The 25,158-nt window shown below is 42.7% G+C and overlaps 1 protein-coding gene across 3 annotated transcripts in view; it reads right to left on the bottom strand.

The window, feature by feature from the left end:
- dnah7 (dynein, axonemal, heavy chain 7) overlaps nucleotides 1-25,158 on the bottom strand; it is a 221,003-nt gene that overhangs the window by 9,471 nt on the left and 186,374 nt on the right. The window contains exons 61-67 of one of the 3 annotated variants that reach the window (XM_031793644.1): nucleotides 20,066-20,248; nucleotides 18,186-18,323; nucleotides 15,815-15,826; nucleotides 15,285-15,515; nucleotides 8,348-8,500; nucleotides 2,762-2,939; nucleotides 1,955-2,058 (exon numbers count right to left, since the gene is read on the bottom strand). In XM_031793644.1, the coding sequence (XP_031649504.1) occupies nucleotides 1,955-2,058; nucleotides 2,762-2,939; nucleotides 8,348-8,500; nucleotides 15,285-15,515; nucleotides 15,815-15,826; nucleotides 18,186-18,323; nucleotides 20,066-20,248 (999 nt within the window). Of the gene's footprint in view, nucleotides 1-1,954; nucleotides 2,059-2,761; nucleotides 2,940-3,049; nucleotides 3,072-8,347; nucleotides 8,501-15,284; nucleotides 15,516-15,814; nucleotides 15,827-18,185; nucleotides 18,324-20,065; nucleotides 20,249-25,158 lie in introns of those variants that run through there. The other 2 variants (XM_031793655.1, XM_031793645.1) reach the window with 2 other exon arrangements.

Below are 25,158 nucleotides of genomic sequence, written 5' to 3'. Positions count from 1 at the left end.
TTTCAAGTTAATAGGCCATTGTGAAGTAGATTTAAACAGGATTTAAATGAACAAGTAAAATCTGAAATCCTTGAGGCAAATTTGTTCAGCATGAAGAAATGGACTTACATACAATGTTGCTATAGGTGAAACGTGGCAGTAGATACAGTTGAAGTCGGAAGTTTACATACACTTAGGTTGGAGTCATTAAAACTCATTTTTCAACCACTCCACAAAGTTCTTGTTAACAAACTATAGTTTTGGCAAGTCAGTTAGGACATCTACTAATTTTTCCAACAATTGTTAACAGACAGATTATTTCACTGTATCACAATTCCAGTGGGTCAGAAGTTTACATACACTAAGATGACTGTGCTTCTAAACAGCTTAGAAAAAAACAGAAAATGATATCACGGCTTTCGAAGGTTCTGTTAGACTAATTGACATCATTTGAGTCAATTGGAGGTGTACCTGTGGATGTATTTCAAAGCCTACCTTCAAACTCAGTGCCTCTTTGCTTGACATCATGGGAAAATCAAAAGAAATCAGCCAAGACCTAAAAAAAAAAGGTGTAGACCTCCACAAGTCTGGTTCATCCTTGGGAGAAATTTCCAAACGTCTGAAGGTACCACGTTCATCTGCACAAACAATAGTACGCAAGTATAAACACCGTGGGACCACACAGTGGTCCAAAACCAAAACCACCATAAAAAAGCCAGACTACGGTTTGCAACTGGACATGGGTACAAAGATTGTACTTTTTGGAGTAATGTCCTCTGGTCGGATGAAACAAAAAATAGAAGAACACCATCCCGACCGTGAAGCACGGGGGTGGCAGCATCATGTTGTGGGGGTGCTTTGCTGCAGGAGGGACTGGTGCACTTCACACAATAGATGGCTTCATGAGGCAGGAAAATTATGTGGACATATTGAAGCAACATCTCAAGACATCAGTTAAAGCTTGGTCGCAAATGGTTCTTCCAAATGGAAAATGACCCCAAGCATACTTCCAAAGTTGTGGCAAAATGGCATATGGACAACAAAGTGAAGGTATTGGAGTGGCCATCACAAAGCCCTGACCTCAATCTTATAGAAAATGTCTGGGCAGAACTGAAAAGGCGTGTGTGAGTAAGGAGGCCTACAAACCAGACTCAGTTTCACCAGCTCTGTCAGGAGGAATGGGCCAAAACTCACCCAACTTATTGTGGGAAGCTTGTGGAAGGCTGCCCGAAACATTTGACCCAAGTTAAACAATGTAAAGGCAATGCCAGCAAATACTAACTGAGTGTACGTAAACTTCTGACCCACTGGGAATGTGATGAAGGAAATAAAAGCTGAAATAAATCATTTCTTTCTACTATTATTCTGACATTTCACATTCTTAAAATAAAGTGGTGATCCTAACTGACCAAAGACAGGGCATTTTTAATAGGATTTACTAGGATTAAATGTCAGGAATTGTGAAAAACGGAGTTTAAATGTATGTAAACTTCCAGCTTATAACACTGAACCTATAGGTCAATCGGCACCATTCTTTTTGACCAAGTTACTCATGGCCTCTAGTTTCTGTGTGCCAAATTAGAAAAAAAGTTACCAGTATATTCTTGAGTTATTTGACTATGTCAAAGAAAAAAAAATCTAAGAATAACAATAGGTTTTGCTTCGCTGTGAACTAAAAATAGTTTAAGATGATCTTTCACCCAGTCATTTGGCGGCAGGGTAGCCTAGTGGTTAGAGTATTGGACTAGTAACCGGAAGGTTGCAAGTTCAAATCCCTGAGCTGACAAGGTAAAAATCTGTTGTTCTGCCCCTGAACAGGCAGTTAACCCACTGTTCCTAGGCCGTCATTGAAAATAAGAATTTGTTCTTAACTGACTTGCCTAGTTAAATAAAGGTAAAATAAATAAATGTTTGTTGCAAATTTGTATGTGTATTGCTTAAGGTGTAAGTTGTGAGCTTGTGATGAGTCACTCACCACAGGCATGGCGTCGTGTAGCACTTTGGGGTAGGACTCAGCCAAGAGCTTGGTCTTTCTGTCCCAACGTGCACAGTCAAGGTAGAGCCCATAAATGTACACACCTGAGAAACACACATACAATCAGATACATGATACCTAGCACGATACCTAGCACACCACCTGTTGATGCACGCACACACACACCAGAGTACAATTTTAACATGATGCAGAGAGTACAATTGTAATATTGTACTCGAGTGTAACTGTGGCCTCCAATCTTGAAGCCAGTAGCATCATGGCAAACTGATGAAAGAGCAGCAGGGGACTGATGGAGAGGTTGCAGTACAGCATGATACAAAATGTTTTGAACACATTTCTAACAAATTCAATGGCTTATTTCATATGAATTTCCTGAGAGGGTGATGCAGGGCTGGGGACAGAGGGGAGCGTCCCTCTTTCTCTCTCCGTATCGATTTATTTTCTCTCTTATTCTCCAATCATTACCTTCCTCCCTTTCTTTCCATACTCTCTCTCTAGTCTCTTGCTACCCACCATTCGCGCTAACCTTTACCTTTCAGACTCTCTCTCCATCACCTTTCTCTCTCCCTTCCCACTTGCCCTCTCTAAAACTGCTCTGGATGTGATCAGGACAAACTGGAAAAGCAGGATTTTGGATCAGGAATAGGTCAGTTTCAATGAATGGAGGATTGTGTCAGAAAAGCAGGAATTCCTGATTAATCAGGAGAAATCACATCCCTCATCTCTTTCTCTACTTCTCCCCGCCCTCTCTCACCCTTCCATCCCTCCACCCTCTGTCTGTCTCACCGTCTTCGGGGGGCTGGCGATACTCCTTGTCATCCAGCACCTCAAAGTCGAAGCCCAGCAAGTCGATGGGGATGGTGTGTTTGCGGGCATAGTTCTGCTGGCCTCCCGTCAGGAAGGCCTGGGTGAAGAAGAAGCCTGACATCCAGAATACTGCCGGAGTCCCGTGTTCATACCAGTCCTGCAGAGGGACGAATAGAGCACAGCATAAAGGCTTAATGCAAAGGCAAACTAAGGTCGGCGGCAATTAAAGGTTGATACATTGCAAGTGCAGTATGAAAGTTTACCTACCCCCTCATGAGGTAAAGGTTTTCTGTAAAAAAACAATAAAGGCAGACTGAAGGTCAGAAACAGCCTTGTCAACAGTCGCAACACAATATCCAACAGTCGCCCCCTGCTAATAGTCAAAGTTTAAAGTACACTACTTGACCAAAAGTATGTGGACATGTGCTCGCCGAAATCTCAATCTGTCACCCTCTGATCTGCTTCACCTGTCCTTGTGCTCGTCTCCACCCCCCTCCAGGTGTACCCCACTATCCCCTGTGTATTTATATCTGTGTTTTCTGTCTCTGTTGCTAGTTATTCTGAGGGGCCTAGCCCAAACCATGAAAAACAGCCCTAGACCATTATTCCTCCTCCACCAAACTTTACAGTATGTATTAGGACAGGTAGCATTCTCCTGGAATCCGCCAAACCCAGATTCGGCAGTCAGCCTGCCAAATGGTGACGAGTGATTGATCACTCCAGAGCATGCGTTTCCAATGCTCCAGAGTCCAATGGCAGTGAGATTAACACCACTCCAGCGGATGCTTGACATTGTGCATGGTGATCTTAGGCTTGTGTGCAGCTGCTCGGCCATGGACAGCTCCCGGCGAACAGTTATTGTAATGAAGTTGGGAACTCGGTAGTGAAATGCTTACTTACAAGCCCTTAACCAACAATGCAGTTTAAAAAAATATCCCAAAAAGTAAGAGGTAAGAGCAGCAGCAAAATAACATTAGCCGGGCTATATACAGGGGATACCGGTAGCGTCAATGTGCAGGGGCACCGGTGTTGGGGTAATATGAACATGTAGGAAGAGTTATTAAAGTGCCTATACATAGAAAATAATAGAGAGTAGCAGCAGCGTAGGGGGGAGGGGGTTCATGCAAATAGTCATTTGATTAGATGTTCAGGAGTTTTATGGCTTGGGGTAGAAGCTGTTTAGAAGCCTCTTGGACCTAGACTTGGCGCTCCAGTACCGCTTGTCATGCGGTAGCAGAGAGAACAATCTATGGCTAGGGTGGCTGGAGTCTTTGACAATTTTTAGGGTCTTCCTCTGACACCGCCTGGTATAGAGGTCCAGGATGGCAGAAAGCTTGGCCAAAGCGAAGTACTGGGTCGTACCCACCACCCTCTGTAGTGCCTTGCGGTCGGAGGCTGAGCAGTTGCTATACCAGGCGGTGAAAAGACGGGCCGAACATGTCCCCATTAATATCGATGGGGCTGTAGTGGAGCAGGTCGAGAGTTTCAAGTTCCTTGGTGTCCACATAACCAATGAACTGTCATGGTCCAAACACACCAAGACAGTCGTGAAGAGGGCACGACAAAACCTTTTGATCCTCAAAAGGTTCTACAGCTGCACCATCAAGAGCATCCTGACTGATTGCTTCACCGCCTGATATGGCAACTGCTCGACATCTGACCATAAGGTGCTACAGAGGGTAGTGTGAATGGCCCAGTACATCACTGGGGCAAAGCTTCCTGCCATCCAGGACCTATACAATAGGCGGTGTCATGACGTTGGCCTGTTGGGGGAGGTTTATGACCCCCATAAATACCTTTGCCCTTTTCTTTCTCTCTACTTTATAGAGTTGACCCTTGTAAAGCCTTTGTAACATAGAGAATCTGGTAACATCAAAAGGTGGGAAACGTAACCATACCTCGGTAATCCAACCAATTGAAAATATGCGTTGGTACTTAATGAATATGATCTCAGATCAGTTGTTGTCTGAGACATATGAGACTAATGAAAGGATGACAAACTGTATCTTGGAAAGTCGTCACATAATCTAGTTATCAGATTCACATGGAATTGTTGTGCAATTTAAATGTTTAAATATGAAACTATTTGTGAAAAAATGAAATGTAATTTTAGCTTCTTACATGAGAGAACGGTTTGTCATAGAGAAACTCTGCTCACTCAGAGGCCCCGCCCAAGTGAACAGACTTTGGTTGTAAACTATGAAACATACCCTTCTTTTACCACTATATAAACCCGTTGACGAAAATTCTACTTTCTGTTCCGAGGACGTGAGGACGACGGTCCTACGTTAAAAGGGCTCAGATAATAACGAAATTAGCATCGTGTTCAAAGTGACGATCGACACGCCGAAAGGATGAATTTTGACTATACCAGCCAGAATATAGCACAAGCTTAAAAGTATGGCAACTTGGTATGAACTTTGAACTCTTATTCACTCCAGAAGTGATACCTGCTAGCCGTTGAGTTAGCAGCAGCCGCTGTAAACTTGGGCTAGGAAAGGACGGACAAACATATCCAGTCTAACACACGCAACAATACTACAACGTATCCAGTTTACCACTTTCTTCAGAGGACAAGAGATCCCTGCTGGGCAACCCGGCTTCTCATCTACGACCAGCCTATTGAAGCGCAGCTCAGAGTAAATATTCCTTGCATTTTCTTTTTCCAAATGGGTGGTTATTTAGAATGCATAAGATTCTGTATTTACGACAGCATAGCTTCTCCCTTTGTTACTCAGTCTTCCCGCTCTTTCATTCAAAACCCAACCCCCTCTCTTTGTGTAACCAGCCGTCATATCTGTTCTGTCCGCGAGGGAATATTTTCCTTTATGACATCATTTGTAATCAATGTATGATCCATTCTGTGTAGATGTAATTCTGTGTGATTATTTAGGTATTTAGTAAATAAAAAAATGTAACCAAATGTTGTATTGCTGATTCAACTTGTTCGCCAGGGTTCGTGAAGATAACCAAGAATTTACAACTTTCAGATGAGACTGAATAAAGTGACGCTTAAATATTGACTGCTACTGATGTGAAAGATTACTAGGCCTTTAAGAGTTTGTTCAGAAGATAATAAGCTCTATAAACATTATTTTGCGGTGCCCCGACATTCTAGTTAATTACATTTACCTGATTAGCTTAATCAGGTAATATTAATTACAGAGAAATTTTATAGAATAGCATGTCATATCACTTAATTCGGCATAGCCAAAGACACGACAGCGGTGTCAGAGGAAAGCCCATAAAATTGTCAGAGACTCCAGTCACCCAAGTTATAGACTGTTTTCTCTGCAACCACACGGCAAGCAGTATTGGAGCGCCAAGTTAAGGACCAAAAGGCTCCTCAACAGCTTCTGGCTCCTCAACCTCCAACCTCCAAGCATTAAGCCGGCTGAACAATTAATAAAATCGCCACTGGACAATTTACATTGACTCACCCTCCCTTTTAGTACACTGCTGCGACTTGTTGTTTATTATCTATGCATAGTCACTTCACCCCCACCTACACGCACAAATGACCTCAACACACTGTAGCAGTAGTGGTGCCCCTTGTATATAGCGTCGTTATTGTTATTCTTATTGAGTTACTTTTTATTATTACTTTTGTCATGAGTGAACAGGGAGTACAGGAGGGGACTGAGCTTGCACCCGAGGGGCCCCCGTGTTGAGGATCAGTGTGGCCGATGTGTTGTTACCTACCCTTACCACCTGGGGGCGACTCGTCAGGATGTCCAGCATCCAGTTGCAGAGGGAGGTGTTTAGTCCCAGGGTTCTTAGCTTAGTGATGAGCTTTGAGGGCACTATGGTGTTGAACGCTGAGCTGTAGTGAATGAATAGCATTCTCACATAGGTGTTCCTTTTGTCCAGGTGGGAAAGGGCAGTGTGGAGTGAAATAGAGATTCCATCATCTGTGGATCTGCTGGGGCGTTATGCGAATTGGAGTGGGTCTAGGGTTTCTGGGATAATGGTGTTGATGTGAGCCATAACCAGACTTTCAAAGCATTTCATGGCTACAGACGTGAGTGCCTGTCGTTAGTCATTTAAGCAGGTTACCTTAGTGTTATTGGGCATAAGGACTACGGTAGTCTGCTTGAAACATGTTGGTATTATAGACACAGACAGGGAGAGGTTGAAAATGTCAGTGAAGACACTTGCCTGTTGGTCAGCGCATGCTTAGAGTACACAGCCTTGCGGCCTTGCGGGCTTGTGACTGTTGACCTGTTTAAAGGTCTTACTCACATTGGCTGCGGAGAGCGTGATCACAGTCGTCTGGAACAGCTGACGCTCTCATGCATGTTTCAGTGTTACTTGTCTTGAAGCGAGCATAGAAGTTATTTAGCGCATCTGGTAGGCTTGTGTCACTGGGTAGCTCTTGGCTGTGATTCCCTTTGTAGTCTGTAATAGTTTGCAAGCCCTGCCACAACCGACGAGCGAGGGGCCATTGTAGTACGATTCGATCTTATTCCTGTATTGGAGCTTTCCCTGTTCGATGGCTTGTCAGAGGGCATAGCTGGATTTCTTATAAGCATCCGGATTCGTGTCCCGCTCCTTGAAAGTGGCAGCTTGGTGCGGATGTTGCCTGTAATCCATGGCTTCTGGTTGAGATATGTAGGTACGGTCACTGTGGGGACATCGTCGTCGATGCACTTATTGATGATGCCCGTGACTGAGGTGGTATACTCCTCAATGACATTTGACGAATCCCGGAACATATTCAAAGGCTGTGCTAACAAAACAGTCCTATAACGTAGCATTCATGTAATTTGACCACTTCTGTATTGAGCAAGTCACTGGTACTTCCTGCTTTAGTTTTAGCTTGTAAGCAGGAATCAGGAGGATAAAATGATGGTAAGATTTGCCAAATGGAGGGTGAGGGAGAGCTTTGTATGTGTCTCTGTGTGAGGAGTAAAGGTGGTCTAGAGTTTGTAGAAATTAGGTAAAAAGGATTTAAGTTTCCCTGCATTAAAGTCCCCGGCCACTAGGAGCGCCGCTTCTTGTTTGCACATGGCCTTATACAGCTCGTTGAGTGCGGTCTTAGTGCCAGCGTCGGTTTGTGGTGGTAAATAGACGGCTACGAAAAATATAGATGAAAAATATCTTGGTAGATAGTGTGGTCTACAGCTTAACATGAGGTATTCTACCTCAGGCGAGCAATACCTCGAGACTAGCTTAATATTAGACATTGCGCACCAGCTGTTATTAACAAATAACAGTCACACACCCCCACCCCTTACCGGCCGTAGATGTTCTGTCCTGCAGATACACGGGAAACCCAGCCAACTGTATACTATCCGTGTCGGCATTCAGCCACAACTCGATGAAACATAAGATATTACAGTTTTTAATGTCCCGTTGGTAGGATGGTCTCGGATGGAGCTCATCCAGAAGTTCTGATATCCAGAAGCTCTTTTCGGTCATAAGAGACGGTAGCGTCGACATGATGTACAAAATAAGTTACAACAATGTGAGAAAAAACAAGTGGTTAGGAGCCCTTAAAATGGCAGCCATCCCCTCCGGCGCCATTCTTCACTACCTAGGGGAAACTTCACACAGAGCATGTACCTGTAGGAACTTGAGTCTATCCAGGAAGTCATTGACGTAGCTGCCCAGGGGTTTGAGGCTGGGGTAGGACTTCTTTATCCACATGCCAGGGATACGACCTTTCAGAATGCTGTTCACCACCTCCTCCAGCTCACCAGACATCACCACCAGGCCCTGACACACACACACACACAGAGAGAGAGAAACACAGTTAAGACAAGAGGTATAGCAATACATTGCAGATATATTTTTTTATTTAACTTGGCAAGTCAGTTAAGAACAAATTCTTATTTACAATGATAGCCTACATCAGCCAAACCCAGAAGGTCGCTGGTCTAATTGTGCGCCGCCCTATGGGACTCCCAATCACGGCCAGTTGTGAAACAGTCTGGATTCAAACCAGGGTGTCTATAGTGACACCTCTAGCACTGAGATGCCTTGCCTTAGACCGCTGCGCCACTCGGGAGTTAAAGTGGGCTAGCCTAAATAATACATAAATCATAATACCTATACATACTGTATACACAAAGCGAAACACTAATTTCTTAAAGTCCTATGTACAGTAGGTATGCTGAACAGTGAACACTATAGCCCATCTCAGATCCAGGAAGAAGAGAGTCCCAGACTGTGGAGTGTAGCAGCCAGGAAGAGATCCAGGCTTGCCCATTTAGAACATCTCTCCAGAGATGTGACAGCCAAATAACGGGTACTTGAGAAAGGCTACGCAAGAGGCTCCACTCCACTCAAATCACTGTCACCTCCCGATAACCCTACTCATCATCCCGTTCCTGCTTTAACCCCACAGGACTGGAGCTTCATCTGAATAGTCGACTTGCTGAGACAGGGACTTATTTCAAAACCCTACCAAACAGATTATAAGGGTAACACACTCAGTGTGGGAACTCTACAGTGACAGAACCCTAAGGAGGCTCCCTAGAGCTAGTGTTTGTCTCTGAAGCGAGTACCGACCTCAGTGCTGAGGCATTCACACAGAGTAGGATCTAGGCAGAGATTAGTCCAGCGCTTGAATAGAAGACTGAAGAACACGAAATGTCTTCTCTCATGGGATGTATAGGCTCCATTGTTTATATCTTTCTTGTTTATGTTTATGTTGTTGGATTAGGCTTTGAGGGTATAGATCATGTAGTATGAGAGTCACTTTAATCTAGTGAATTTATCATTTGAACAACTTTAGTCGACAGGAATCGAATGCTTTTGAGCCCAGCTCTGCTTTTCAGTGGGGTAAAACAGTGGCTAGCCCTTCACATTCAAAATAAACTTCAACAAGCCGTATTCATGGGTTGCACCTCCATCACTCAGTCGCATCATGCCACTGTTATGAAGATTCTAAATTCCGACGTCTCAGCCATCGTGACTCCCAAAATGATTGTTTTGTCTAAATTAGTGTCTTAAAAATATGATGGCATTGATAAAGTAGACAAATAATTAGTAGGAAACAACTTTGTAGTCATTATGATGTCGCCAAATCTACTAGCTAGCAATGCTAACATTGTTAACTAATGTTAAATAATTAGCTAGAAATGCTAAAGTTAACTAACGTTAGGTCCAGTACTCTCCCCTCACTCTTAGCTAGTTAGCTAACGTTATACTAAATCTAAAAACTCTCTCGCAGGTCAGTTTTTTCGTCCGAATACTTCGAAAGCATGAGAGTGGCCGCTGCAGCAGCGTTTGTGACGTTATGTAGATTTTCCGGAAAAGTGGGGGAGAAAACGCAACAGACTTTCTATCTTTTTCGGAATTCGGAAGAAAAGTCAGGTTGCAAGTAACATCATCTCAGTCAAATTGAAACTGCTTTTGTCATATGTTCGAGAATTCTAAACTCACCCTGTCATCTGCTGCGTTAGATTCATTCACAAATTATTTGTCTATCCAATCATTTGGTTATTGTCAGGGGTGCAACTGGGGACTAATCACTGGGGACGGGGAGGTCATGTCACCCCACATCCTGAAATTGCACTTTTGTACCCCCAGTTTTATCATTGTAATGTGATACAAAAAGCGTCAACGGTGCGCTTTAGGATGCAGATGCCTCAGAGTGGTTGGATGGCTGTTTGAAGTTTTCGGACAGATTTAGGACCATGCGGACACCACAGAGCAGGCAGACATGCTGTGTGAAAGGCAAAGCTTCTGTAAGGCTGGCTGAACCAGCACGGGAGAGTTGAACTGATGAAGCTCTTTCTCCGAGTTGTAAAAGCAAGCAGAGCAGAAACTGGCTACTCTTTAGTTGACTGATGTAGCTGGCAAGGTAACTGCAGTTTAACTTGACAGAAAAAAAACTAAACTAGTGTTTATTCCCAGTGTTGAGCTATTAGCTAGTATAACTGACATGTAACGTTAGCTACTGTTTCATCCCCTCTCAACTGAGGTGAATTAATTAGCTACCTAGTAGCTACCACAGCCAGTTCAGCTCGAGCCTCTAGCTATCTGTCAGATAGCGATATAAGGTGGCTATTATTAGTAACAGCTGCTGTTTGTATGGAAATGTTTTGTAGCCTTTGTTTTGTCCCGTTTCAATAGAAGTAAATTAACCTGGCTAGCTTTCACAAGTTGATGAACCATTAGAAAGAGAACTGGCCAAAAGTTTGCTAAAGTTAGCTTTTCGTTTTTCCTCAATCACACTAGATCTGAATGAAATGATGAAACCAGCAGCCAAAAGATAGACATTTTTTCAGTGCAATGCGAGTTTGTATTAGTCAATATAGCAATGCAATATTATTGAACTGTCAGCTTCCCTAGCTAATTCCCTACTTTTCACACAAACACAGCAATAAACAACTATTCAGGCTTCACTGTCATGGTTCACAGTCAGTACACAACACATTATGCTCATCATGTCTTAGCAGGATCAGTTGGTGACAGGTGTCTTAAAGCTACAGTCTGGGATCTGGTAATAATGGTAATTTAAATGATTGAACCATTGATTCTATTCTTTGATAATATAATGTATAAATGAACACCAAGGTCATTTTTTGTCATGCCTCATCTTAGGAGGATTAGATGGTGACAGGGGTCTCAGCAGGGTCAAGCAGCCAAGAAGCACAATTCTGTGACGAAGCTGAGGTGAATTTTTGCAGATACAACAATATATTCTCTGTGCAGCAAACACTGGACAAGCCAGATTCTTCAAGATTTAAACTATTTTTAAGGTAGCCTGACAAACCTCAAGTTTATTTCCAAACGGTATCAAGATAGAGGCTTTTCCCAATATCCCAAAACATGTAAAATCAAAATGTGAGGAAGACCTGGTAGAAGCTATTGATGACAATGAATGGATACAGATACCGTATGTTTGAATGCCCAGTCATGTTCATATAATCTCAGACATAAATTACTGCAGTTTAAGACCATCCATACAACGTACTATATGACAGGGAAACTGAATTACATGCACTCAGAAATGTAATTCCTCTGCTGGAGGTGTAAAACATAAACAGGGATATATTTGCATATGTTATGGTCTTGTGAAGGCTAGCTGAATTCTGGCAAAGAGGATCTCAGTAACTCCCTTCTCCCTTTTTTTGTTTGCTTGAAAATGTTGATATTGGAGACTGTTATCAGAAGAAACTGTGTAACCTAGCGTTTACAGGGGCTAAGAAATGCATTGCCATTAATTGGAAGGTTGGTTATCCTCCCACAATGTCACAATGGATGGCAGAAATGTCAAGTTAAAGTATATTTGATTTATTACAAGATTATGGCTATACTGTAACTGTCATATGGTCTGGATGCCTTATATGTAATACTGTACAACAAAAGGAGTCTGTATTGAAAACATGGCCATTTCAGGGGAGAAACCTATTTAGGCAATCCCTAGCTGCTGGGCTGCTCAGTCACTCTGGCCTTAGCCTAACACACCTGAAACCAATAATGACTGTTTGACAAAGATCCTGAAGCTGAGTGCAGTGTTTTTGTTTGGGGCGCTGCAGGGCGTTGGACCCCTAGGGGCAGGACGGGGCGATCCAGCTACCTTATGTGCAAGTAAAAAGGGGTCAACAGTACTATTACACCTATGATATGAATTACAGTGCCCTCAGTAATAATGGGAAAGTGAAGCATTTTCTCTTCTTTTGGCTCTATACCCCAAAAGTTTGGATTTTAAAACAAACAATGACTATGAAGTTAAAGTATAGACTACCAGCTTTCAGTTGAGGGTATTCCCATATGAGGTGAACCGTTTAGAAATTACAGCACTTTTTGAACATTGTCCTCCATTTTAGGGGAGCAAAAGTATTTGGAAAAATTCACTTGTATGTGCATTAGGTAGTAAAAAGTTAAGTATTTGGTCCCACATTCATAGCATGCAATGACTACACCAATCTTGTAACTACAAATTTGTTGGATGCATTTGCTGTTTGTTTTGGTTGTGTTTCAGATTATTTTGTGCCCAATAGAAATTAATAGTAAATCATTCTGAATAATTCTGAGTGAGAAAGTTAGACGCATAAATATCAAACCAAGACATGCCAACCTCTCACCATTACACTAACAGCGGAACATTTTTTGGGGGGGTATGATATTTGTGCGTATATAATGTTCACTAATCATTACTCACGATTCATTCAGGATTATCATAATCATGGTAACATCCACATTCATGTAGAAGTGTTTACAATAAGAGTGTCCAATATTAGATTGGGTAGAAATGCTGAAAATGAGCTTTAGATGCCCAGAAATTCTGAGGGAGGACCACCCGACAGGTTATGTCCCCCCCACTTCTAAAACCAAAGTTGCACCCTTGATTATTGTTATTGTAAAGTCAATCTGACGACATCACAATGATGACAAAGGGTTTTCCTACAAATGATTTGCTTCTCTTGAAATGTCATTGCGCTTCCAAGACACATTTATGTACTTTATCAAATTGTATTTGTCACATGCTTCGTAAACAACAGGTGTAGACAAAGAGTGAAATGCTTACTTACGTGCCCTTTCCAACAATGTAGAAAGAAATATAATAAAAAAAGAATAACTTGAGGAATATATGCACAATGAGCAATGATAAGTTGGCTATATACACAGGGTACCAGTACCGAGTCAATGTGCAGGGGTACGAGGTAATTGAGGGAGATATGTACATACAGGAAGGGGTAAAGTGACTGAGCAACAGGATATATATAATTAGCAGTAGTGTATGTGATGAGTCAAAATAGTTAGTGAAAAAAGGGGGTCTATGGAGATAACCAAATAGCTACCCGGATGAACTATTTAGCAGTTTTATGGAATGTGGGTAGAAGCAGTTCAGGGTTCTGTTTGTTCCAGATTTGGTGCATCGGTACCACTTGCCATGTGGTAGCAGAGAAAACAGTCTATGATTTGGATGGCTTCAGTCTTTGACAATTTTTTGGGCCTTCCTCTGACACCGCCTGGTATAGGCGTCCTGGATGGGAGCTCGGCCCCAGTGATGTACTGGGCCGTATAAATTACACTCTGTAGTGCCTTGCGGACAGATGCCAAGCAGTTGCAATGCCAAGCGGTGATGCAGCTAGTCAAGATGCTCTCAATGGTGCAGCTGTGGTTCTGTTTGAGGATTTGAGGGTCCGTGCCAAATCTTTTCAGCCCCCTGATGGGGAAGAGGCATTGTCGTGTCTTCTTCACAACTGTGTTGGTATGTGTTGTCCTTAGTGACATGGACACAAAGGAACTTGAAGCCCTCGACCCGGTACAGGCCATTCGATGTGGATGGGGGCGGGCTCGGCCCTCTGTTTCCTGTAGTCCACGATCAACTCCTTTGTCTTGCTGACGTTGAAGGAGAGGCGGTTGTCCTGGCACCACACTGCCAGGTCACTGACCTCCTCCCTATAGGCATCAGAAAACTTAATGATGGTGTTGATTTCGTGCGGGCAATGCAGTCGTGGGTGAACAGGGGTTACAGGAGGGGACTAAGCACTCATCCCTAAGGGGCCCCCATGTTAAGGGTCAGCTTGGCAGACATGTTACCTACCCTCAACACCTGGGGGTGGCCCATCCAGGATCCAGTTATAGAGGGAGGTGTTCAGTCCCAGGGATTTGAGCTTAGTGATGAGATTGAAGGGCACTATGGTGTTGAGCTGTAGCCTAGTCGTTATGAGCGTTGGGTCAGTAACTGAAAGTTCACTGGTTTGAATCCCTGAGCCAACTAGATATAAACATCTGTTGATGTGCCCTTGAGTAAGACCAGCATCCCGGAGTCGCCTCTTCACTGTTGACGTTGAGACACGTGTTTTGCGGGTACTATTTAATGAAGCTGCCAGTTGAGGACTTGTGAGGTGTCTGTTTCTCAAACTAGACACTCTAATGTACTTGTCCTCTTGCTCAGTTGTGCACCGGGGCCTCCCACTCTTTCTATCCTTGTTAGAGCCAGTTTGCGCTGTTCTGTGAAGGGAGTAGTACACAGCGTTGTACGAGATCTTCAGTTTCTTGGCAATTTCTCGCATGGAATAGCCTTCATTTCTCAGAACAAGAATAGACTGACGGGTTTCAGAAGAAAGTTCTTTGTTTCCGGACATTTTGAGCCTATAATCGAACCCACAAATGCTGATGCTCCAGATACTCAACTCGTCTAAAAAAGGACAGTTTTATTGCTTCTTTAATCAGAACAACAGATTTCAGCTGTGCTAACATAATTGCTAAATTATTTTCTAATGATCAATTAGCCTTTAAAATGATCAACTTGGAGTAGCTAACACAACGTGTCATAGGAGCGATGGTTGCTGATAATGGGCCCCTGTACGCCTATATAGATATCCATACATTTTTGGATTAACTGGATTAACAAGAAGTTAAGCTTTATTTTGATGTATTACACTTGTGATTTTATGAAAGTTAAATATTTATAATTCTGTAGTTTGAATTTCGCACTATGCATCTGGTTTAGAGGAAAAGCATAGAGGCAAAGAAACACTTGACCCTGCTCAAGTGTTTCTTTTACGCCTGTACATTAGGTTAATGTTCTCCTTACTTTGATGGCTTTCTGGATGTTGATGCAGGAGTCTCGGATGATCCTGAGCAGGTTGTTGAAGCGGCCCATCTCCTGCACCAGCACTGTGTTCATGCTCTGGTTGTAGCTGGTGGGGAAGCGGCGCATGGATGCCTCAATGTCAAAGTCGGGTGGCAGCTTGCTGAGGACGTCTGCAGCCACGTCATACACCATGTCGTCTGATGACTTGGCGTCACCCCCTGAGGAACGTGACTGACAGGAGACAGAGAAGTTAGTGTGCGCGAGTTTGGACAACAAATACAATTGTGTGCTACTTAGTGGTATGTTGAAGGTGAAAAAAATAACATTTCAATTTTTATTTTACCAGTGTTAGTCACTTCCAAGGCCCTATCATGAAAATCCAACTATAACCTTCAACAACTCAAGATTATTCTGACTACACACAGGTACTGCATCAATTTATCTGTACTTTTGTTTCTCCCTTGAGTCTAAGCCCTGTGCTTTACTTATCTGTAATGCTCACTGAGGTCCAAGGCCTCAGCGGTACTTACTGTTAACTCTCCCTGCAAACACAAACACACACACACAGGTTTGGTTACCAACAAGTGTCATCATGAAATTTCAAATCCCTTTCTTGCATAAGTCTGGAGTGCCAGGGAAACAAATAAAAAACAATTCCCTCAACTTTTCAAAGTAATTCATTCTAAAGAATGGTTATTTTCCCGCTTGCCATATTTACCCGCTTGCCATATTTACTCACTGGTAGCGCTGTCACGACCCAGCGGTAATGGATAATCATTAGATGATAGTTGGGGTTACAGTAGGAATGACAAATAGCTGCTTCATTCCACATGGAGCATCTTCCTGTTTATTGGTCATTCAGAGTAATGGTCCCGTATTAGCTGCTAATAAAGTTCACACTTGACTGCAACTATTATTAATCTTAGTGAAGACGATAAGTATGAATCAAGATTAGGCTTCACTGAGTCCTAATTGTACATTTTTTTTTTTTTAAGTAGCGGAGCCTAAGCTGAGACCATTTTCCTAATATTTGAGTTGCATTCTCCCACTTTTGCCCTCAGAACAGCAGAACTACATGGCGTAGAAAGGATTCTGGCCCATGTCGACTCCAATGCTTTCCACAGTTGTGCCAAGTTGGCTGGATGTCCTGTGGGTGGTGAACTATTATTTTGTCTTGCCCATTCACCCTCTGAATGGCACACATACACAATCCATGTCTCTATTGTCTCAAGGTTGAAAAATCCTTCTTTACCCTGTCTCCTCCCCTTAATCTTCACTGATTGAAGTGGATTTAACAATAAATAAGGGATCATAACTTTCACCTGTGTTCACCTGCTCAGACCATGGTCATAGAAAGAGCAGGTGTTCTTAATGTTTTGTATACTCAGTGTATATGTGCATATGTGTGTGTGGTGTGCGTTTGTGTCTCTGTGTGTCTATTTGTGAGCCATTATGCCTGAGCAGTTAGCTCTAATCTTTTGGCTGCCTAATTTTCAGCAAAGCTAAACAATTGTTTTTTTTTTAACTCAAGCTGTAGATTCTAGAAATATCTAAATTTCTGTCACCCATTGGGTTTGATGTTCACTCCTTTAGAGTTCTACTGCGAGTGGTTGTGATAGATGTAAGCTAAGCTTCTACGAGCTAGTGACTTGGGCCAACTCAAAGAGAGCTTTCATGGAGTATGAGATGTGAGTGTCACACCCTGATCTGTTTCACCTGTCCTTGTGATTGTCTCCACCCCCTCCAGGTGTCGCTGATTTTTCCCAGTGTATTTATCCCTGTGTTTCCAGTCTCTCTGTGCCAGTTCACCTTGTATGTTTCCAAGTCAACCAGCAGTTTTCCTGTTCTCCTGCTTTTTGCATTTCTCCTATTTCTAGTCCTCACAGTTTTTACCCTTGCCTGTTTCTAGACTTTGTACCCGCCTGCCTGACCATTCTGCCTTCTTGACCACGAGCCTGTCTGCCACTCTGTACCTCCTGAACTCTGATCTGGTTTTGACCTTTTGCCTGTCCACAACCATTCTCTTGCCTACTCCTTTTGGATTAATAAACATAGTTAGACTCCAACCTTATGGCTCCTGTGTCTGCATCTGGGCCTCGCCTTGGGTCATGATAGTGGGATCACAGAGTTTCTCCAAAGCCAGTGATTGTCACACCATGTTATCATACTCCGTCAAAGACAGACAATGCATCGCATTTACACGAAAGGGAGTTTAGTTTTTTGGAGGGAGATATCGCTGTACAAATAACTTTTCTTCCTAATTAATATTGCATGGTACAGTTTAATGGAAGATAATCAAATATTAAAGTCTGGCAAAGATACTGATAAAATAGGTAAGATGTGTGTGTGTGTGCATATGCATGCGTACATGCACCGCATCACACACATGGGTTTGGTCTGAGTTTGGAAACATGCCATGATAATAAATGACGTACAAAGATTTGGGACATCTGGGATAGGTGACAAGGTGTGCTTTGCTTTGGTTTATGATGTACCTCCAAAACTTTAGCCACTGTTTCAATAGATCCCAAGCCAAAACACCCTGCTATTGAGCGTCACTGTACATATGACATGAGTGAGTTCACAGTTGTATGGAGGTGGACCATATGGCTAGCACTTTGCTCTAAGTAGCTGTCATAAAACCTATACTGTCATTTGAAAATGGCTGTAAGAGAGCATGGCATATAACACTGCCATGAGGATGCCATGGTAGGACATGGCAGATTAGGACAACAATCATGACACATCTGAAAACTGGGATTCACTGTGGCAAAATGTTGGTGAGCTTACTTTGTATTCCATATCTTTGCATGCCTATAGTACAAATCAAGTGTGTGTGTATAATATGTGTGTGTGTAAAGGCACTACAATGATCTATTGTGGTGAGTTTGCTGGCCATACCTGTGTGAGCAGAATGCTATCGAAGAGCAGCTGCGTCTCGGACTGGTCCTTGGTGATATCAGCGTTGGCGTTCATACCAAAAATCTCAGGAGACGGATTCAGAGGCAGAGCCTTGGTGTAGTCTATGTAACTGTTATACTGCAGAAGGGGGGGGGGGGGGGGGGGGTAGATTGGTGACATTTAGAATAATGACTATGTAAATGAAAGTTCATGAATAAAATATGGGGTTTAGGAAAATGCCAAATAAAATTGTGCATATATTATAATTGTTCTCACAAATAAATTAAATGACACGACTGGCAGTGGCCGCCGTGTCTCGTTAATGACTTAAAGGTACCTCCAAAAGTGAACTTTCTTGAACTAGTTAATGTACTACTTAAATCACCCCAACTGACTTTCTTGACTTCTGTCTCTTTACGTCTATAGTTCGCCAGAGCTAGACCATTTAAAGTGTAGTTCCATAGTTTTTGATGCCTTCATGTTGACTGTTCCTCAATCTCACATCATAATATTTGTTCTTTATTCATTAACAAAGATTACTTTGATTTATTTTACCTTTATTTTACCTTTACCAAATTCTTATTTTCAATGACAGCCTAGGAACAGTGGGTTGCCTTGTTCAGGAGCAGGTTTTTACTTTGTCAACTCGGGGATTCGCTCTTGCAACGTTTCAGTTACTAGTCCAACGCTCTAACCACTAGGCTACCTGCCGCCCCAATGGACAAATATCATATTTAATAAGGGAAGACAAAATACATCATAACTGAAATGAATGAATACGTAATGTGTCTTCGCATTATATTAAGTGGAAGCAATGTACATGTTTCATGCACAGATGGGCATGAATAATACATATGAACATGCCTGCGTCGAATAATCCCAGAGTTATATCCGATCTTTCTCAGATCTTAAAGGTACAGTTCACCTCTACTTCAGGGCTCTCCAACACTATTCCTGGATGCTACCCTCAGTAGGTTTCATTCCAACCCTAGTTGTAACTAACCTGATTCAGATTATCAACCAGTTAATTATTAGAATCAGGTGCACTAGATTACAGTTGGAAAACCTACAGGATGGTAGCTCTCCAGGAACAGGGTTGGAGAACCCTGCTCTACTTTCAAGTAAATGTTTTGATATTGGGGTGCAACATCCCTTTAGTTTCAACCATAGAATAAACAGCTTTGCGATTTAGGCGAAAAGTCCATTTCATTTGACCAGGGCTCCCTCGAGAAAGTGATTCCGATCTCAATGGGACTCACCTGGATGAATAAAGTATAAACTAGAAAAGGACATTTCCTAAAGAAAATGTGACATTTAAAACTTAAAACGTTTTGGAGCTAGAGCAATTGGAATAATGGGAATAATAACTATGTGGAATTCTTTGTGTTCTTGCTTTCACAAAGTACACAAATACAGTGGGGCAAAAAAAGTATTTAGTCAGCCACCAATTGTGGTGTCCATTGACAGCTCTTTGGTCTTGGCCATAGTGGAGTTTGGAGTGTGACTGTTTTGAGGTTGTGGACAGGTGTCTTTTATACTGATAACAAGTTCAAACAGCTGCCATTAATACAGGTAACGAGTGGAGGACAGAGGAGCCTCTTAAAGAAGAAGTTACAGGTCTGTGAGAGCCAGAAATCTTGCTTGTTTGTAGGTGACCAAATACTTATTTTCCACCATAATTTGCAAATAAATTAATAAAAAAATCATACAATGTGATTTTCTTGATATTTTTTTCTCATTTTGTCTGTCATAATTTAAGTGTATGATGAAAATTACAGGCCTCTCATCTTTTTAAGTGGGAGAACTTGCACAATTGGTGGCTGACTAAATACTTTTTTGCCCCACTGTACATTTCAACCATATGAGAAGTTCTTCCTTACGTCTCCCTCCGGTGGTGAGTAATACAGGCCGCTGGGGTCAAACTTGTAGTCAGGGTCTTGAATCTTGGGGGTGTAGAAGATCGTCAGGATGGTGCGCAGCGTCCGCCGGTCCCAGTCATCCGTCACGCGGCCACCGTAGTTACATTCACCAGTCATGTAGTGGATGGCTTCAAAGGGCACTTCCTGTGTAGGGTGGGCAGAGGGAGTCATGAGCGGTCTGAAATTGAACCATATCCCCTATATAGTGCACTACTTTTGACCAAGGCCCACATAGGGACAACAGTTGTGCTCTATATATGGAATAGGGTGCCATTTCAGATGCTAACATTCATTCCCAATGGGATGACATTTAGATATGGGTCAGTGTCAACTCAATGCAGTGTGTTTGAAGGTATTTAAAGAAGCACTGAATGATTCAAATTCAGTCCCCCAATGAAAACATCTCCTTTCAGCTGGTGACAAAACAGCAATTTTTCAATAAGTGATATAGTTGCACAAATGACAGTAGAGGTCGAAAAGAACTTTAAAGTTTGGAAGAAATGTAAAGGTAGACAGGGGGAAAATCACTGTCCATGGCATTGTGGATGAAAATTTCCCCTGCAAATGTTGCAGGTGGCTCTTTGGTTATAAGGGAAAATGTCAGCATATTCAAAGATGCCTCTTGATCAGTTTCTTCACAACTTGTTTTGTAGGAAGGGGGTTGAGAAGGGCAACGGAGTACTTTCTGTGGTTTTTAAATGTCAAGGGGGTTTTGAATCGGGCTGATGAGACTCGAGTGCAGCAAAAGCACTTGTAAATGTCAGTTGGTACCCACATGTACACTTACTGTAGATATAGATCATATTGGAACGAGTGAGAGAACGAGCCGTATTCTAAAATTGCTGAAATTTTTTTCCCCCTCATCAATCTACACAAAATACCCCAAAATGAAAAGCAAAAAGTTATTTTTATTTATTTAGCCAAAAATAAAAGAAAAGGAAATATCATATTGACATAAGTGTTCAGACCCTTTCTGGCTGGGCCACTCAAGGACATTGAGACTTTTCCCAAAGCCACTCCTGCGTTGTCTTGGCTGTGTGCCTGCCTCAACACAACTCTGTTTTGGAGCTCTAAATAAAAACATCTAATAAAATAAAAATTTATTTGGTGCACCCTTGAACAGGTGAACAGGTGCACCCTTACAGTGAAATGGTTACTTACAAACTCTTAACCAACAAAGTGTTAAGTATTTACTAAATAAACTGAAGTAAACAATGAATGAATAAAAATAAGAAAATATATGAAAATAGAAAAATAACAAATAATTAAAAATAAATAAAATTAAATAAAAGTAACGAGGCTATATAAAGGGGGTATCGGTACAGAGTCAATGTGCGGGGGCACAGGTTAGTCAAGGTAATTGAGGTAATAAGTACATGTTGGTCGAGGTAAAGTGACTATGCATAGATAATAAACAGAGAAAAGCAGCAGCGTAAAAACGCAAATAGTCCGGGCAGCCATTTGGTTAGCTGTCCAGGAGTCTTATGCCTTGGGGGTAGAAGCTGTTAAGAAGCATTTTGGACCTAGACTTGGAGCTCCGGTACCGCTTGCCATGCAGTAACAGAGAGAACAGTCTATGGTGGCTGGAGTCTTTGACAATTTCTTGGGCCTTCTGACACAGTCTGTTATAGAGGTCCTGGATGGCAGGAAGCTTGGCCCCGGTGATGTACTGGGTTGAAGCACTACACTCTGTAGTGCCTTGCGGTCGAAGGCCAAGCAGTTGCCATACCAGGCGGTGATGCAACTAGTCAGAATGCTCTCGATGGTGCAGTTGTACAACTTTTTGAGGATCTGAGGATCTACGCCAAATCTTTTCAGTCTCCTGAGCGAGAATAGGCATTGTCGTGCCCTCTTCACGACTGCCTTGGTGTGTTTGGACCTTTCGTTGGTTATGTGGACAACAAGGAACTTGAAGCTCTCAACCTTCAGCCCAGTCGATGAAAATGGGGGCATACTCGGCCCTCCTTTTCCTGTAGTCCACGTTAATTTCCTTTGTCTTGATCACGTTGAGGGAGAGGTTTCACCACACTGTCTGGTCTCTGGCCTCCTCTCTATAGGCTGTCTCATTGTTGTCGGTGATCAGGCCCACCACTGTTGTGTTGTCGGCAAACTTAATGAAAGTATTGGAGTCGTGTTTTGCCATGCAGTCATGGGTGAACAGGGAGTACAGGAGGGGACTGAGCATGCACCCCTGAGGGGCCCCCATGTTGAGGATCACCGTGGCAGATGTGTTGTTACTCTTACTACCTGGGGGCGGCCCATCAGGAAGTCAAGGATCCAGTTGCAGAGGGAGGTAATTTAGTCCCAGGGTCCTTCGCTTAATGATGAGCTTCGAGAGCACTATGGTGTTGAACTCTAAGATGTAGTCAATGAATAGCATTCTCAAGTAGGTGTTCTTTTTGTCCAGGTGGGAAAGGGTAGTGTTGAGTGTAATAGAGTTTACGTCATCTGTGGATCTGTTGGGGCGGTATGCAAATTGGAGTGGGTCTAGGGTTTCTGGGATAAGGGTGTTGATGTGAGCCATGACCAGCCTTTCAAAGCACTTTATGACAACAGAGTGCTACCCTCTGTAGTCATTTAGTCAGGTTACCTTGGAGTTCTTGGGCACTGTGACTATGGTGGTCTGTTAGTATTACAGACAGTCAGGGACAGGTTGAAAATGTCAGTGAAGACAATTGCCAGTTGCTCAGCGTATGCTCAAAGTACACGTCCTGGTAATCCGTCTGGCCCTTTGGCCTTGTGAATGTTGACCTGTTTAAAGGTCTTATTCACATGGGCTACGGAGAGCGCGATCACGCAGTCGTCCGAAACAGCTGGTGATCTCATGCAGGCTTGCCTCAGAGGACGCATAGAAGTCATTTAGCTCGTCTGGTAGGCTCGTGTCACTGGGCAGCTCGCGGCTGTGCTTCATTTTGTGGTCTGTAGTAGTTTGCAAGCCCTGCCACATCCGACGAGTGTCAGAGCCAGTGTAGTAGGATTCAATCTTAGTCCTGTATTGACACTTTGTCCATTTGATGGTTCATCGGAGGGCATTTCTTATAAGCGTCCGGGTTAGAGTCCCGCTCCCTGAAAGCAGTAGCTCTACCCTTAGCTCAGTGAGGATGTTTCCTGTAATCCATGGCTTCTGGTTGGGGTATGAATGTACGGTCACTGTGGGGGTGACGTCATCGATGCACTTATTGATGAAGTCAGTGACTGATTTGGTGTACTCGGAAGAACTCCCGGAACATATTCCAGACTGTTCTAGCAAAACAGTCCTGTGGCTTAAAATCTGCATCATCTGACCACTTCCGTATTGAGTGAGTCACTGGTATTTCCTGCTTTAATTTTGGCTTGTAAGCAGGAATCAGGAGGATAGAGATATGGTCAGATTTCCCAAATGGAGGGCGAGGGAGAGCTTTGTATGCCTCTCTGTGTGTGGAGTAAAGGTTGTCTAGAGTTTTTTTCTCTCGCTCTGGTTGCACATGTACCATTCTGGTAAAAATAAGGTCAAACTGATTTAAGTTTCCCTTCATTAAAGTCCCCGGCCACTAGGAGCGCCGCCTCTGGATAAACATTTTCATGTTTGCTTAGGGCCTTATACAGCTCGTTGAGTGCGGTCTTAGTGTCAGCATCGGTTTGTGGTGGTAAATAGACAGCTAGGAAAAATATAGATGTAAAATCTCTTGGTAGATAGTGTGGTCTACAGCTTATCATGAGACACTCTACCTCAGGCGAGCAGAACCTTGAGACTTCATTAATATTTGATTTTGTGCACCAGCTGTTACTGACAAATATACACAGACCACGACCCCTTGTATTACCCGGAGGCAGCTGTTCCCTCTTGCTGATGCATGGAAAACCCAGCCAGTTGTCATGGCTGAATGATGACATACTTGTGAAACATAAGATAGAGTTTTTAATGACCCGTTGGTAGGATAGTCTTGACCGGAGCTCATCCAGTTAATTATTCAATGATTGCACGTTGGCTAATAGGACTGATGGTAGAGGCGGTCACACACTCGCTGTCGGATTCTAACAAGGCACTCCGACCTACAACCCCTATATTTCTGTCTCTTCTTCATACGAATGGCAGGGATTTGAGCCTTGTCTGATGTCTGAAGTAAATCCTTTGCATCTGACTCATTAATAAATAAATAAATCTTCGTCCAGTAGGAGATGAGCAATCACTGTTCTAATAGCCAGAAGCTCTTTTCAGTCATAAGAGATGGTGGCAGAAACATTATGTACAAAATAAATTACAAATAAGGCGAAAAAAACTCACACAATAGCAGAATTGGTTCGGAGTCCGTAAAACGGAAGCCATCTCCGGTATCACTCTTCCTCTACGGACAATTCCGTCGACCTCGTGGCTTGGTTTTTGCTCTGACATGCACTGTCAACTGTGGGACCTTGTATAGACAGGTGTGTGTCATGTCCAATCAATTGAATTTACCACAGGTGGACTCCAATCAAGTTGTAGAAACACCTCAAGGATGGTCAATGGAAACAGGATGCACCTAAGCTCAACTTCAAGTCTCATAGCAAAGGGTCTGAATACTTATTTAAATAAGGTATTTATGTTTTTGATTTTTAATACATTTGCAAACATTTCTAAAAACCTATTTTCACTGTCATTATGGGGTATTGTGTGTAGATTGCAATCATATATTTGTTTTATACATTTTAGAATAAGGCTGTAACATAACAAAATGTGGAAAAAGTCAAGGGGTCTGAATAGTTTCCAAAGACACTGTGTAGCGGTATTTATTAGAGAGGGATAAAGAATGATTTTGTTCGGGCCCCAGGCAGGTATTAACCATGCCGAAAGGAAAAGAGTAGAATAGAGAGAGTACCACTACCAGACCCACACACATCAGCAGAAGAGACTGCCTAGAGTGTAGCCTGTTTACCAGATAGCCAGTGGAGAGAAAAGAGAATACACACCATATAAAACCCACATTACAGCACAGGGGTAACCTCAACAAGAATACCTCATACAATAATAATAATACTAATAATGGCAGAGCAATTTAACAGCAACTTCATACAAGAAAGAACCCAGTCATCAACAG

This window comes from Oncorhynchus kisutch, linkage group LG2, assembly GCF_002021735.2.
Source record: "Oncorhynchus kisutch isolate 150728-3 linkage group LG2, Okis_V2, whole genome shotgun sequence".
NCBI classification, from domain to species: Eukaryota; Metazoa; Chordata; class Actinopteri; order Salmoniformes; family Salmonidae; genus Oncorhynchus; species Oncorhynchus kisutch.
Note: the sequence above shows the minus strand (reverse complement) of the source record. Positions and strands in the feature narration are given on the sequence as shown.